The sequence below is a fragment of the Lepidochelys kempii genome, chromosome 3 (assembly GCF_965140285.1).
Source record: "Lepidochelys kempii isolate rLepKem1 chromosome 3, rLepKem1.hap1, whole genome shotgun sequence".
In the NCBI taxonomy this organism is placed as follows: domain Eukaryota; kingdom Metazoa; phylum Chordata; order Testudines; family Cheloniidae; genus Lepidochelys; species Lepidochelys kempii.
This window is the reverse complement of record NC_136382.1, coordinates 117,201,780-117,218,715: the sequence shown is the minus strand read 5'-3', so window position 1 is coordinate 117,218,715 and position 16,936 is coordinate 117,201,780. Positions and strand designations below refer to the sequence as shown.

Here is a 16,936-nt window from a genome sequence, read left to right as displayed (position 1 = left end):
CAGTGTGAGGCAGACACTCAGTATGGAAAACTTCAGCTCGAATGGTTAAAGTTTACAAAGTTATAAGCAACTGAAAACAGGGGCAGGTTCTGAGAAGTATCTCTACATGCATCACCTAGATTAGAAGAGAATGTGAACTGCTCTAACATGAGCTTTCTGAAGCTGGCACCAGAGTAGCTGCACCATACAGAGTTCTAAAAAACCACGTGGTGCACGATACAGAGAGTTGGCATTCAGCTGCTGCAGGCTTCAGCAGTCCCATAAAAGCCAGCATGAGGATTTAATACTGCAGAGCCCAAAGTGCATGCATGAACTAACTTTAATTTCTAAATCTTGCTTAGAAACCTCTCTATACCCATAACCCTCTATACCCAAAAAACTAGCACTGGGTACCAATTCTTATGAAGTTCAAATAAACATGGAGTCTCTAGGTCTTGGGAACTGAGACAAGCCAAAAAAGTTCAGAAAATATTAAATGAATTAAACCTAATACTGGTATTCTCCTTATGGCCTCTCACTTTCAAAAGCAAAATATCTATCACTGTATAAGATTGAGTGTGTGAAATTTCAAGCAGATAAGTTTATTTCTGGCAAAGATCAATAGGGAGGTAGGAGAGAGGTTTATTGACAAGCTAGGTTCTGTAAACATAGCTTGGAGGTTGCTTGGCTGTATCATTCATAGTTATACAACTTTGTCAATGGATTTTACTAGTATTTCAGTGATCTTTTCATATAATAGAGCAACATTGTCATGCTTCTCTGCTCCTAAATAAACATTGTCCTGCCCAGTTTTCACTAGCCTATGGCTCAAAACTTCCAGCTGACTTACAAGTAAGGTGCCAGACAACGTGTTAATTCTCTTTTCTACTGTATAAAAAAAAAGCCAATAGTCATCTGCTCATATGCACTGCAATATCATGGCACTACATTAATCTCTAGCTCCAGTGGCTTCAGAATCTGGCCCCTAGTCACTTGTGAGATGTATTCAGTTTTGTCTCGATTTGGGGATGACCATTCCATCGCTACTGCTTGCTACAGGGCATAGTTCTTAGTCGACCTGCCAATGCAGGAACTAGTAACTAACTGGAGGACAAAGGTCTCCATCTGGAAGCTGAGACTAGAAAAAATGAAACTAGAAATAAGGTGCAATATTTTAAACAGTGAGGGTAACTAACCATTGGAGAAACATAGCAAGGGTAGTGGTGTATTCTCTATTACTGTGATTTTTGTAATTAAAAGTGGATGTTTTTTCCAACAGATATGCTCTAGTTCAACCACAGCTATTGGACTTGAAGTGGAAATTAATTCAGGGCCTGTGTTTTACAGGAGGTCAGACTAGATGATCACAATGGTCCCGTCTGTCTTTAAAATATATATATCTATGACCTTACCGTCTTTTTTTGCCAGTCTCTTAATTCTGTGATAATTAGACTTCCCAGCAGCAGGAAGTGTCTGTGAATACTATGAATTTTAACCCCAGAGAAACGGACACTACCTGAGAACAAAAAGGTTACAGAGAAACATGTCAGAATGTCTGTCTGCCCCCAGTAAGTTTAGCCGAGAATATACATTATTCTTGATACTGAATGTATACAACACTGATTTCTAGTTTTAGGGTTAAATTCTGTCCTTGGATGCATGTAAGTTCCATCAGCTTCATCTGGTCCTTAGGCCGCAGTGAGGATAAATTTCTTGTTTATGTTACAGCAGTGTCCAGAGGTCCCACCAAGATCAGGGTCTCATTTTGCTACTCATACAGATGCATAGTAAGAGACAGCCCCTGCCATGAAAAGCCTACAATCTAAACATACAACACAAAGGATGAGATGGAAACAGGTGCAGAGAGGTGATAGGATTTTGCGCCAGGTTGCAGAACTGGGAATAAAATACGAATTTCTTGACACTCCAGTGCTTTTCCCACTAGACCAGTGGTGGGCAACCTGCGTTCCATCAGGGTAATCTGATTGAGGGCCATGAGACATTTTGCTGACATTGACCATCCACAGGCACGTCCCCCCGCAGCTCCCAGTGGCCACGGATCACCGTTCCCAGCCAATGGGAGCTGTGGGATGCGGCGGCCAGCACGTCCCTGAGGCCCGCCGCTTCACGCAGCTCCCATTGGCCAGGAACAGCAAACCACAGCCACTGGGAGCTGCGCGGGGCCATGCCTATGGGTGGTCAACATCAGCAAAATGTCTTGTGGTCCACAATCAGATTGCCCTGGTGGGCTGCATGCGGCCCATAGGCCACAGGTTGCCCACCATGGCACTAGACAATGCTCTCTTAGTTTGACGTCTACTTTCCATATACTCTGCAGCATACTGAATGACACCAGGGAAAGGGTTTTAATAACTTCCTTATTTTATGTTGATAGAGGTATAGAATGTGCATTGATGGGTATGTAGTGATTTCAAAAATACCTTAACTGTTTGGAGATGATAACTGAGATCATGCATGTATAAATACTAATTGATGACAGCCATGAATGGGCAGGACATCAGCCTAATCACCTGATTACAATAACATAGTAACAGTGCTCTTAGTTACACCTGTGTAAATCTGAAAAATATAGAGCTCCTGTCCCAGTTACTGCTCTGATAAATAACAGCTTTGGTGTCTAGGTTCCTATTTCTTTTTTGTACTCACTACCCTATTCATTTTTTTCCAACTTCAGTAGCCAGTCCTGATTCTCATACTTCAGCAGAAGCTTTGCATGAGCAAAGCAAGCAGCATTTGACCCCAAATATCTACTTAAACTAAGTATAATCTTATACCTCTCGGCTGAGAAACCTAGAGCCCCATTTAAAACCTGGGGTGTGGGTGGTTTGGAGTGGCTCAGCCCTGAGGCAGGCTGAAGAGCTCAGTGCAGTTTAACTACTGCTCACATCGCAAAAGAAAAAAGACAGGTCATTTCCTTCTCTTTGGGCTGAATTTTCCTCATCTTACCCATCACGCGCGCGCTCCCATTAAAATTGCATGAATAAGATGAGTAGGATGTGGTGAATCATAATGCTTTTTAACTATTTTTAAAAAACTGTTTGCAATCGTAAATTAATAAGGGCTTGATGTACCTAGCAAGCAGGATTATGTCTGTGATGCAAAGCTGTATTGTCCCCGGGGGAGCTTTGGGAAGGATTGTGCCTTGGGTACAATCCCTCACAGAAGTACAAAACAGAGCACATCTGTTATACGATCCTTTTGTGCTCCCACCCTACACCAATCAGTGGAGTTCTCTGGGAGCTGCCAGTTGCCTTTCTGTATCTCCTCCATGGAGTGACTTGTGACCACAGGGGCACTGAAGTCCCTGGGATCTAGAGGAGTGTAGGGGCCATGACAGAGGGAGGGAAGCTTCTTGTGCCATCTTCTCCCCCCCGCAATAAACCTTTGTGCTCTAACCAGGTACAAACTGACCCCAAGCAGTTACACGTGTGGACTTAAAGATTACAAGATGTAAAAAGTGGATGGTCCATATTCTGTTCTTGTTCTATACATGGAACTCCCATTGGCTTTGGTGGGTGCTCCGTTTATAGAATGACAGGAAATGGGTCAAAAGGAGATGGAAAAGGCTTTTTACCTGCCAACCCCAGAGTTCAGGATGTGTTGTTTCTCCTGCAGCAGTTGATGACATCCTAACACCTTAAGCAGCACAGGAGCTGCATTCCTACGCTGTAACAGGGGAAGCAGAACCAAGGGCCTGAACTCAGGTCTTGGCAGGTAAGTGAAGAAGCAACTGATTTCAAGCAGCTTTGTTTGAAAGTGTATATCTTTGTAATGTTTAAGTCTTAATATGTAATCTGCAATATTTGGAATTTTGGATTTTGGATTTTTAAAAGAGCCCTTGAGTTCACTTATAAGCGCTGCCAAACTGATGATAAAAGTGTTGATCACGCACCTGAGTGAAGAAGGGGTGGAGGGAAACCTTATTTACAGTTAGAGTGACTCAGAGTTGAATTTCTCTTTCAGTGTGAATGGAAGGTACTCAATTCAGTCGAAGAGGGAGAAACTTTTTTATTTAAACTTTTTATACATGCAGCTACATAAGATGATCAGGGGCATTGTGGATATTTGATATTCAAAATCTGAGCTACATTTGTTGGTTTTTTTTTCCATTGGACAAACTGTTCATGTGGTATGTTCCAGTTCCCAAGCCTAACTCTTACAATCAGATTTCCCATGCAAATATTGATGCCATTCAAAATTTGCTTCCTGTAAGCATCTTCCAGTATTCAATTAATTGTTTCTGTAAATGTTCCTGCTCGAAATTTCACCTGCTAGTATGTTCATAGAAAGCAAAGAAAAATGAAGCAAATGAGATTCAAAACAGGAACAAATATTTGAAGATTTTTTTTTACATTTTCATCTAGCTTTGAAGATGTATTTATTTATTTATTTTAGAAAAGGAAAGTCATTCTTCTCTCAGCTCCTAGTTACAGAAGGCTAACGGAAGTCTTTCTACTGAAAAACCGATACGTTTTATCGGTTTGAAAAACTAATAGTACTTGGCATATGGACAAAAGGACTTACCACTTAATGGTATGATCCATTTAGCACACTATTTGCTAAGTTGGCAATACATTAAAAATAAAAGTCAGTTTTCAAAGTAATGTGTCCAGGAGTCCTCACAAATTTGGTTAAAGAGGAAAGGATTCCTATGGGACAGCTACATGCTAAATCTTATAATTGAAACCACACAACATAATCTTAATGTAGGGGAAATCTTGTTCCTCAAAGAATGAATGAATCCCCAGCATTACTGGGGCATTTTTATAAGTGCCCAATAAAGTCTCTCTCCCTTTTCTTTTTTTTTCTTCCTTTCCTCTTACTTGTTACCAGTATTATTCTGACTCCACTTAGGGCAATCTTTCCAAAAGTGACCTCTAAATTTATGCCAGTCTTTGGGAGCACAACTATGAACTTATAGTAAATTGCATATGGAAATAGCATCTTCACCTCCTAGTCTGAGTTCTGGGGCATGCAAAAATTTGTGACCAAAAAACTCTCCCAAAACTGGGTTCATATTTAGAAGCTGGAGTGAAATCACTTTGGAAAACGTAGCCCTAAATATATACATACCCCATTCATTGGAGCATTGCTACAGTCATTGTTTTAAATTAACTTTCTCTAGACAAAATAAAGTGTTGTACTACATTGCAGCCTCACTGTTAGGAATGAAGATAGAGGGGACAATGCAGGACGGCCAACACATACAACCAAAATGGAGAGTATCCAAGTCATAGAGGAATGGTAAGTTTCTCACGTTAAGTCTTCCAGTGCTCACAATAGTTATCCAGTAAATCAAATGTCTGTATTTCTAACTCGGCTGTAAGTAATATCAGAACCTCACTTGATCTGAGGCTTCTAGGAACTTATCTGATGTTCCCTTCTTAAATCTTTGGATAAAAGGCAGTAAAATCGGACATGATGATGAAATGCGAGTAAAGGCATTCCAAGTCCTATCTTACCTACAAAAATAATTGTTTAAATAACGGTTGTGAAACATTGTTGCCCAAACATGTGGGGAGGAGAGAAGATGGGAGTGGAGGAACTGTCACTACATATTTTCTGGCCCTCCTTCCATATACACAAATTCAAGGGTCATGCAGTTGCTGCTCCAACTTGGAGTGCAAATGCTGCTGTTCCAAGACCTTGGGGAGCGGGAATTTTTCTCCTTCTCTCTGCAAAATTCCTTAGCATCCAGCTGAGTTATTTGGAATAGATGCTGAAGCAAGGATTTTAGCTTTAACTTACTGAACTTGAGATTCTGCTTATTATTCTCTTCTTAAATTAATGTAACTCTGGGGCATAGTGCCATCTTGCTCAAATATCTTCACCAGACTGTAATATTCACGAAGCAAGGAGTGTCCAGTTTTAGAGCAATGAGTTAATGGTTACAAAAAAGGAACGTAATGGATGAAACCAGATTCAATGCCCTACTCAATCCCTAAAGTCTGAATAAATTCCAGACTCTCTATCCTACTTCTACCTGTTTCAGTACTTCCTGGAAGTGCTGTCTTGTGGACACTGCACGTATCCATGCCACAAACTCCTTTAGCTTTAGTGGAGTTGCTTCTTATTTTCACCATTCTGAGAAGAGAATCCTGGCCTCTGAGTCCAAGAAATTATCACTGACTGACAAAACAGAAAATATGGAGTCTGTATTGGTTAATTAAAAAGTTATACCCATTTTGCTCAGGATAGCTTTCTGGAAGTATAAATATTAAATAACTTATGTATCCTGTATTGCTTGTAAAATAAAGGTTGAGTAAATGGATTTGAGCATGAGACATATGGTTGAATACTGCTTATTGTGTGACACGTATACTCAAAAGCTCTTAAACACTGGAACTTTCAGAGGCTTCCATCGTGCAGGAAGGACAGAATGAGTACCCAGTATTAAATTTAACTAAATTTAATAGTAGTTAAATAACTTGAACGACTTAACCCTCAAGTTTATAATTTATATATTAAACAATGTAGTCTTCTGATCTCCTATCCAGTGCTTAAAGTGTAACAAACTGGGAATAGCTTTCTTCTAAAGGTGGGAATGGTTTGGGTTTTTTTCCCCTTCTTCTGTATCCAATTTTGCCAGTAGCATCTGGTGTTACCCATCAAATCGTGTACTAATAGATTATCGTTCAGATCCGTAGCACCAAACAAAGGGAAGCTTACCAACTCTTAGGTACTAGAGACATATGCTAATTTAAAATATCTCTCAATTGGTATTTTGTTGGGCCTCATTAGTATGCCCTTGGCTGTCAAGGACCTCTTTGTTCTTCTCAGCCCTGCTGAACCAAATAATGCAGATGCACCTGATTGTCCTAGCGTCTTCAGAAGCAAGCAGTGACATCAGATGTCACCTAAACCAGCCTTGAAAGAGAATCCATTATCAACCATTCAGAATCCAATCTCCTTTAAGTACAGAGGCAGTAATTAAATTCTGTTGTGTCTTTGCAGTATGTCACTTTATTCTTGAGTTCTATGGATAACAAATAACATTAGCAAAAAATCAATAGAAAACCAGGGTACCCTGCCTCTTAAAATAAGACAAATTTAATTGCTATTGGGATTATGAATACAGAGGTGAACACAGTGCAAAACTTTATAGTTATTACTGAAGCCCCATTGCTTTCATAGTTCTTGACTACAGTGTAACTGAGGAGAATTTGGCCCAATGTATGTAAACACTGTTACAAAAACAGAAGCATATTCTAATGATACTTTCTTTTTGCAGCCAAAACCCTACTGCAGATGAAATTATGTCTTGGGCTCAGAATTTTGACAAGATGATGAAAACACCAGCTGGTAGGAACCTTTTCAGAGAGTTTCTTCGAACAGAGTACAGCGAAGAGAACCTGCTTTTCTGGCTTGCGTGTGAAGACCTAAAGAAGGAACAGAACAAGAAAGTTATTGAAGAAAAGGCGAGGCTTATATATGAAGATTATATTTCTATACTTTCACCAAAAGAGGTAAAGCTGGAAATACTGAACTTTCATTTGCTGTAATCAAGGATGGCAGGGCTACAGGTTCATGTGGTGGGGTCAGAAAACATACCTGACGTGCTAGATCAGACAGATTCTTCACACTGAGGCTCTCCAGCCAATGAAAAGGGGCCAGAGTTGGGGTTGGGGGCATTTGGTACCATTCACTCCAGCTTCTCAAATCTCTGGGTAAAGAAGCAAGGCTCAGTGATCACAAGGCCAGCAGTGGTATGTTGTTCTCTGCTTTTGTAGTGGAAAATTCCTTTTAGAGATAGGGAGTAAGCCAGGGAAGAAGGCTTGAGGAGATGGTGCCAATTAACAACTGTGACATCCCATACCTGGTGTTTAATTGGAAATGGAGCCATGGGACATGTTCATGAATAATCTCTAATAATACTTAAAAAGTTGTGTGTGGAGTGATGTCCTGCAATCACTGTTGGGGTTTGTTTGTTTTTTCTCAATATTTTAGATAAATGCTTGGATCGTGTCAAGTACAATAAGTTCCTTTACTTTCCCTACACTTTGAACAAGATCCTCAGCTTTTGTAAACTATTCTAGCTCTAAGTCAATGGAGCTATAGTGATTTATACCAGCTGAGGACTCAGCCCTATACATTTATCCTCCAAGATGGTTTCTAGAGGTAATTGCTTCCATTGTCATTATCTTGCCTTTCTTCTGTCTTGTAGTATGTTATGTTGCTTTTGAGTGATACGACTGTCAGTATAGTAAGCTAATAATGTTTTTCTCTTTCACTTATTAATATTCAGATGGCTTTCTAAGCCATCATGTAGCCCATAGCTCTCTCCAGCTTTTAGGTCTGCTGTAGCATTTGAGTTTCATCATGCTTAATAGCTCAAAAATGGTGACAAATTTCATGCTCAGTGTACATAAAGTTTTCCATGCAGATGCCCTTCAGTTTCAATGGCTATCCCAAATCATCTCCTGTCATTACTGTAGATCTTAAGAGGCAAGCAGGGGACCTCTTGAAATCACTTAGACGGGGCATGTGGGCTGGGAACCTTTGCCCCAGCTACTATGCATCCTTTTCCCTATGCTGCTATGGGTTTGTCTGAACTATAGCTGTTTACAAACCACTTTAATGCAAAGGTTGTGTAGACCAGTGTGAAGTTCCCCTGGTGTTATCTGGACCGGTGATCTGCTAGGTCACTCCAATCCTCGACTCTGGGAGCCAGACTTACCCTACTCTGCTGTGAGAACCCCCCACTGCTGAGCTGTTCACGCACAGCCTCTGGCATGAAAGCTGCTTGGATTGTGCAACTGAATAACACTAACCAATATCTCTGGTCCCAGACACAACCCTAGGAACCTCTGTCTTGCATTGTCCAGTTATGCCCACTTGCTGATGCAAACTTATATGAGTTTGTCAATTTAACAAAGAAATTGATATGTACCAGGCTTGTTATCCCAACAGGAGTCTCTGACACACTTCAAACCAAACGCACTGTTTTAGGTAGAATAAACAAACAAATTTGTTAACTACAAAAGATAGATTTTAAGTGATTATAAGCCAAAACACAACAAAATGGATTTGGTCAAATGAAATAAAAGCAAAACGCATTCTAAGCTGATCTTAACTCTTTCAGTGCCCTTACATACTTAGATGCATCTCACCACAGGCTGGCTGTTTGCTCTTCAGCCAGGCTCTCCCCTTTGATCAGCACTTCAGTCGCTTGGTGGTGATGTCTGTAGATGGAGGTGGAAGAGAAAGGAAGAGCATGGCAAACGTCTCTCCCTTTTATCATGTTCTTTCTTCCCTCTTGGCTTTGTCCCTTCCCCCTCCCCCCCCACTTCGGGATCAGGTGAGCATTACCTCATCATCGTCCCTGACTGACCAAGGGAAGGGGGGTGACTCCCTCGAGAGTCCAACAGATCCTTTGTTGCTGCATAGGCCAGTGTCCTTTGTTCCTGTGAGGCTGGGCTGAGTTCGTCCCATACATGCCCTGATGAGGTGTGAACTGCCCCTCTGTTCCTGGAGAGTTTTGCCTGGGCTTGTTTTAAGCCAGGAGGACACATTTTCAGCCTCATAACTATATACATGAAATTATAACCTATAATATTACAATAACAACAATGCTCAGTGCATCATGAGCCTTCTGAAGACACCCAACATGACAAACTTTGCATTGGATACCACACAATCATATGAATGTGGAGGTGCAGGGTGTTCCCTCAAGATACAGAGTGTCACAGCCAGCAATCAGTTATCCATATAAACTGCAGTCATCTTTGCCTGCACACTTTACAGGGTGATTGAGAAAATTCTAGACAAACTAGACTACAGGTGTGAAAGGTGACTCTTTTTTAAAATTCTATAAACTCAACCAATTTTCACCAGAACACTCACCAGCAAATATCTTCAATAAGGACTACTTGATGCCACTTTCTCTAACAAAGAGGATTAATCTTCTAGCTGCATAAAATGAGACCCTAATGCTGTTAACTTCATGCACTCAAAGGCAAATCACCCAAAGGAAAATCACTTAAAGCTAAGAATTTCAGGTCTAGGATAGAGAAGTACAGTTGGTCAGGAGTTGAAATCTGCCCCAAGCAAATTCCAAGGCTGCAATACTGCCCTTTGCAGCTGCTTCTTCAGTACTATAATTCAATACACTATCTCGTCTACAGCTTTAGCTATGCATGTTGCATCACACAGTGCTGTGTGCATGATAGGAGAGAGTTCACAACAGCCATTTATATGAAAGTACATAGTAAACAAGACAAAATATTCTCCAGAGTAAATAAATTAAGTAATAGGAAAAACTTGCTGGCATACATAGGAATCTGATATTTGCAGTTAAGCTGGCATCATAATAGTGCCTTGTGATTAACAAATGATTAGACTATAGAATGCATCTTGGAGAAGAGGACTTACTCTATACAAAGATTAAGCCAATCAAGATGTATTAGACTATTATGACAATAGTACAAGCACACAAAAAATGGAAAAAATACAAGGTGCTCCATGTAGCTCGTAAGGCTGTAAAGAAAACTTGCTTACTGTCTTAACTATACCAGTATTGTATTTGGTAATATATTTAAAGACTTTATTGCAGTGCATATGCAATATTCATTCCTGATTTTTTTTTAATGCTTAACCACACACCTTTAACGGTCTTCTAACATCAGGGTGTCGCTGCTGCTTTTGGGTTTATATGGACTAAATATATTTGGACAATATAATTTTTTTTTTAATATGGGTAAAGTGCAGATATATAGAGCCAGATCCTCAGCTGATCTAAATAGCATAGGTCTGTTGAAGTTCATTGCGTGGCTCAAATAGAAGGATCAAAGCAACGAATTGTTCTTGGCTCTTCCATATCCATGCTCTATCTTTTTTCTCCACAACTAATATTTTCCTAACTGGACCCATTTAGTTTTCCCTATTGTAGCGATATTTTATTTAATCTGATATGAATCTTGTGTTTTACTAGAACATCAGGGGCAATGTGCCTCTGTCCTTCCTAGCTGTCAGAGTTCATTACAAAAGGAATATGTCAGAAATTCAAGTGGAAATTGCAAAATTGCTACCAAGTTAAATATGAATATAAAATTGCCTAAAAGAGGAAATTACCAGAATCTAAAAGGCCTTGAATGGAAGAAAAAAAATGAGACTTAAGACTAATAGCAACATTAGCACAACAATAAAAAAAAAAAAACACTTTTGGCAATTTGTGACTAGTAAGTATAGTGTCAAAAATAAAACAAAAAACCCCAACAACCATGGTACAGTAAGCAGAAAATTTCAGAAGACTGAACAAAAGCAACTAGGAGAAAGCATTTCAGCCACTTAATGAGTCATCCAGTATTTCCGAGGATGAATATCTTTAAGTTTGGAAAAACTAAGTAAAATGATCGATGTAAAATGAAATATATATGGAGAGATCCATGTTAATGTATAGCTTTAACTGCCCTGCATTTTTGCTGTGAGATATGGCATCTTTGTCTCATAATGCCTCATGTGAACACAAACAGCAGGGCAAATCAAAATGTGTTTGGTAGGCTTAGATTGTAGTTTTACTCAGACTTGTATAAAATTGACTTTTGAAGAAGCCGAGTACACGAAAAATATAACTGACAAAAGGAAACTTAGCTCTTGGTGCACTGTAGATTTTTTTTTTTGGAAGATCTATGAAATATAGATATTTATATGGCCCTTTCCAAATCTGTTGTTTAACAGACATCTCTTTCTATTCTCTTCAGGTTAGTCTTGATTCTCGGGTGCGAGAAGTGATCAACAGAAACTTGTTGGATCCCAGTCCACACATGTATGAAGATGCCCAACTTCAGATATACACCTTAATGCACAGAGACTCTTTCCCAAGGTTTTTGAACTCTCAGATGTACAAGTCTCTCATCGAAAGTACTGTAGGCTCTACTTCTGAAGCTTAGTTCTAATTTTTGGATGAAATAATTTGGGTTTTTTTGTGGTGGGTGGGAGGGAATAAAAGTAGTTTAATAACATCTGGCGCTGAGTTCCTGGAGAACTACAGTTTAGCACTACTCAGGCTACTGTGAAGAAAACAAATACATATTGTGGTCTCTGTCTACATTTTTACCAAGGTCCTCCTTGCTTGAGTTTGCGGGGGAGGGGAACGATGGATTTGCCAAAAATACGTTTGTTTCACACTCCTTTCACTTAACTGCAGTCAAGATTGCAATGATGTATTTGTAGTTTTATGAACAGTCTCCTTGTGTATCCTCACACTGCATGTGCAAGATAAAATTGCTTCACATACCAATTATTTGTTGCAATATTTAATTCAATAACATAAATTATATCTGTATTTAAGAACTTTTTTGTGCAATACAGTCTTATGGTACATAGAAATAATTGCAGCAAACCAGGAAGGGGCTTGCATTTTTTTTTTTAACATCACTAACACAGAAAAAAGCCAATTTTTCACATGTAGCATTATTCAACATGCTCTACTGAGTACAATACACTGACTTTTTGAAGCCAACATTTCTGTATAGGAAAAAGAGCTATTTATCACTGTTTATTTAAAACAAATCAAAGTGGGGATTCCTCTGGTTGTTCACTGCCAAAACTGGCATTTTCATTAGCGTCTGCAATGTCGAAAAAAAAGAAAGCACAAACCACTTAAAGGGATCCATGTCTGGGTGACACGATTTATGCGCTGATATTGTTTAATTGTTATAAGAACAAAGTTTTTCAATGTACACTTCAGATGTCAGATACTGTAATTGATTTATTAAAGACTGGCGATCCAGTTCTAACACTGTTGTCTAATGTTATGTACTTCAGCAAAAAAAAAAAAGTTTATAATTTAGTTTTTGAATAAAGAAGTTTAATAAAAGATTGCCTACATGTAGCATTTTAGAGCATTTTAGAACATTTTGAGGAATTGCATCTGTCCTGTAAGATATTTTTCTTTTAAAGAGAAATCCAGTGAAAAGATGTTGTTTTTTTTTAAAGTAGTATTTTACAAAGGGGGAGAGGGGCTAAGGAAGACTTATCTCCGCTTGTAGTCTCTTTGATTTTGAAAAACTCCTTGAAAACAAGGGGTTGTGGAGATTAATGTTCAAGGGCTTGTGATCTTACACTCCTTACCCAGGCAAAACTGTTGAAGTTAACAGGTGTCTTTCCTGGGTAAAGAATTCTGAATATTAAGGGCCCAGTACAATCAGAACTAAGAAGGCAGCACAGTGCTCAAATCACCTTGCTGCCAGGCTATTTTTTGCAGATATCTGGCTTGGCCTTTTTTAAAAAAATTGTCCTATTTTGATATGCACTTTGATGTTTAAAGATACCATAACTTGTAACTTACAAAACACCATCTTCATACTTACAGCACACTAAACTATATTCTGAGTGCTAGCATCCCCTGCAAACTATCCTGAAAGACAAATGATAGAATGACTTTGAATAGAAGTTTAAAATGCCCTTATTACTGGGAACATCGTCCTTATACTAAGGCTTAGAGAGAGGCAAGAGTCTTCTCCCTTACATGCATATAAATATGGAGTAACTCCATTAACTTTGGAGTTGACAGATTATACCATTTTGTAATGGAGCAGAATCTGGCCCTGAAATGTTGAGCCCTTCCTCTCAGTCTGTAAATTACTTCTGATGGGCCGACCTCTGTACAGAGCCCTATTGAAGTCAATGGGACTCATACAGGCACAGGGATCTGCTTGCATGGAATAACTTGCAGGATTTGGAGATGTTTATTTTCTGCGGGTTACTTTTTTCCCTTTTTTTACTACCTCTCTCTCACACTTATTAATTATTATTATTATTATTATTTTATTTATAGAATATGTTTCAAATAGCCAGTTTGGGGAATTTTTTAAATTATCATTTTTACTTGAAATCTGTGTGTTTTTTTCTGGATGAATATGAACAATTTGAAGAATTGTTTCTTAAACTCATTTGGTTTTGTAACTTATATAGAATTCAGGATATTATTAAAAGGGCTATTCTTTATTCCCTATGCAAATATTTTAAATGTTGTAGTGTATGACAAAATGGGATTTTAAACAAATTCTGCAAGGCAGAAAACAAAATTCTGTTTACAGTGGCGTTGCTGACTATCCTACTATATTCAGCACTTTTAAATATTGTTGTTTATGAAAATGTAGTTTAAAATGCAAGACATAATATTTATAAACATTTCTTTTAATAAATACCTGTTTTGTCTGAAAGTGTTGTTGTGTTATGACATACTTTATTCATGTTGGTTAGCTATTTACCATTATGAATAAAATATCCAATTATATTGATATAGTAATAGCTATGATGTTTACAAAAAACTTTTCTTCCTGAAGGGGAGGATGGAATTCAACAAGGAAGAATTGCCTCCTTCTACTGTGAAATACAATTTTAAAAATGAATTTAAGATACTTTTTCTTAATTAGAATTAAATTTGGTCCTACATATCTATTGTGCCATTTAGTTAGAATGATATTTACTATGGTACTATACATATATAGCATCATATATATATTTATATGGTATGATTTTAGGTTTGCTAGTGTTTGAGGCACAATGCATTTTGGTGCAAACAACTAGACAATGTGTAACAAGACAATACTGCATGTATAAGCCTTTAAAAATGTAGACTTGAATATTCTTGACGTTACCATTTCATGGTGACCTGCTAGCCATAAGCTATCTTTATAAGATACTTTAGACAAGTAGATGTTCTTGTCAAAACAGACAGTTCATCCTTTAGGACACTTCTCACTAAAGATAAAGGCCCTAAAATACATGTTGATTTCTAGCATAGGCATTCCAGAAATCTGTATCTGGAAACTGTTACATCATTTTAAGAAATATTACATAGGTCTTCAGTGTAATATTGCAATGAGATTATGTTCTAAATCCCCTATTTTCAGGGATTTATAAACTGACCATAATTTATGACATAGAAACTTTCTTCCAAGGAGTAAATATTAATATAATTACTGTTAATATAAACTTCAATAATTGGGGTTTTCAAAATTATATGAATAGTCAACTACAGTCCATGTCAACTTATTGGATATCTCAAACTGTTTAAATTTCTGAAATTGATATTGACAACAAATTAGGTCATAACACAATCTCATTGCTTTTGGTACAGTATTTTGAAAAAAATGTAAACAGATGCTATTATACTTGAAAACTGATTTACTTGCACATATAATGTACAATACAATTTTTAAACTGCCCAATCTGCTTACTCTATAGATTGGAATAACAAATATGTATATACCTTGCCACTTCTGGTCTCATGAAAAACTGAAATGCAAGTACAAAATATAAACATAAGCTTTAAAAAAGAAAAAAAGAAGCTTAAATGCAGATACATCATAGGGCCTAATCCTGCAGACACCTTTGCATGGCCCTGAATAAGCAAAGCATTTAGGCATATGCCTAAATCCCATTGGCTTCAAAGAAACTAAACATGGGCTTTGCTGAATTGGGGAACACGTGAATAACTTAGGGTTGCCCAAATAGTCTTATTGAAGCCAATAAATGGTTCTGTTTAAATTACTCACACGCGTAAGTGGTTTGTACTCTAAGTCAACAGTATGCAGGAAGCTACCCCCATTTTTCAGGTTAAATAATTATGGTCCAAGTTCTGACTTGGAGCCATCTTTGCTCCCCCTGGCACAGGATGTCTACACAGATAGCACCTACCTGTGAAGGTAGGTGCAATGGAGGGGGATGCTCTCCCTGGGAGAGCAAGTGGATAGAATTGCTGCCATACATCAGGCTGTGGGGCCATAGAGGGGAAAGCAACTTCAAATTACAGTAAGATCTTCCTATAAGGCTTGTTTTGCAGAGGCTGACTAGGACATGTGTTCAATGAGCCCACTGAAATTGTTAGACTATTTTCTTCAATGGCCTTTGAATCAGAATCCATGTCCCACAAGGAGTAAGGCCTTCAGTTATCAATGGCTGTAGTAACCCTTCTCCTTGCAGAGTTAACACAGCCAAGGACTCACAGCGGACATCCTGCTGATGGAACCTGGCGACTGAGTGGATTTAGACTTTACATACTTGAATAACCAAAATGTCAGTTTCAACTTGCTTGTTCCTCTCTGGCCACCAACCCCAAAATAAGGCTCCCTTCAAATGCAAGTTGCTACTGTTCTGCAGATTCTCTGCAGACAAAACATTTGATGTGGGGCTTATGAGACCCGTGTTTTTAATATATATGCCCACTGACATATATATTAAATATAATATATATGCCCAAGTATGCTAGCTTGGAGATGCTTGGAGTCAGAAATTGACCCTACTTATCCCATAAACTAAGATATCAATACAAAAACTTTCCCTGCAATTTAAAATTGTGATACAAGCCAGATAATTCAACTGCTGACAGTAAGTCATTAATTCATGCTGGCTTTTTTCCCTCACAAGCTTTAATTTACACTATATCATCATGTACTCTAAATTTCCTGGCTTTTGACTATTTGTCACAAAGCGTGTTTAATTATACATAGTAGTTATGAATTTCATAAATTCTAACATTCATAGGAACTCAACTATTTGGTCCTGTGAAATCCATAAAACTTCATAATTTTTCATTTCTCCCTTTGACAGAGATGCTTACTGTATTAAATTATCCATCATACTTAAGTGAACTCCACTGACAGATACCAGTGGATCACAAAGAAGCTTTGCATGCATGAATAAGGTTTCAGAGGCAGTGCTTTAGGCTATTTCTTAATGCCAGACTAACTTCAAAGACAGTACATTCGCTACATATCCTCTAAGTCTAATTTTCTTCTTTTAAAAATATTGCTGTTACAATGTATTTTGTCAATCCAATTGTACACAGCGACAGACTTGCTGAAAATGGTTTTCTAAACATTGCAGAATTACCATTTTTAATCAGCCCTTCATTTTAATATCCAAAACCATCTTCTCATGTTGAATGTATTTCCTGTGGATTTCCAAAATGGATCTGGATTACAAGTTT

At 38.2% G+C, this 16,936-nt stretch overlaps 1 protein-coding gene across 3 annotated transcripts in view; it reads left to right on the top strand.

Moving 5' to 3' along the window:
* RGS17 (regulator of G protein signaling 17) overlaps nucleotides 1–11,911 on the top strand; it is an 80,264-nt gene extending 68,353 nt beyond the window's left edge. For 2 of the 3 annotated variants that reach the window (XM_073335230.1, XM_073335228.1), the window contains exons 3-5: nucleotides 5,155–5,244; nucleotides 7,232–7,466; nucleotides 11,700–11,911. In XM_073335230.1, coding sequence (XP_073191331.1) covers nucleotides 5,155–5,244; nucleotides 7,232–7,466; nucleotides 11,700–11,888 — 514 coding nt within the window. In that variant the 3' untranslated portion in view covers nucleotides 11,889–11,911. The remainder of the gene's footprint in view (nucleotides 1–5,154; nucleotides 5,245–7,231; nucleotides 7,467–11,699) is intronic. The other variant, XM_073335231.1, reaches the window with a different exon arrangement.
* The last annotated feature ends 5,025 nt before the right edge of the window (nucleotides 11,912–16,936 follow it).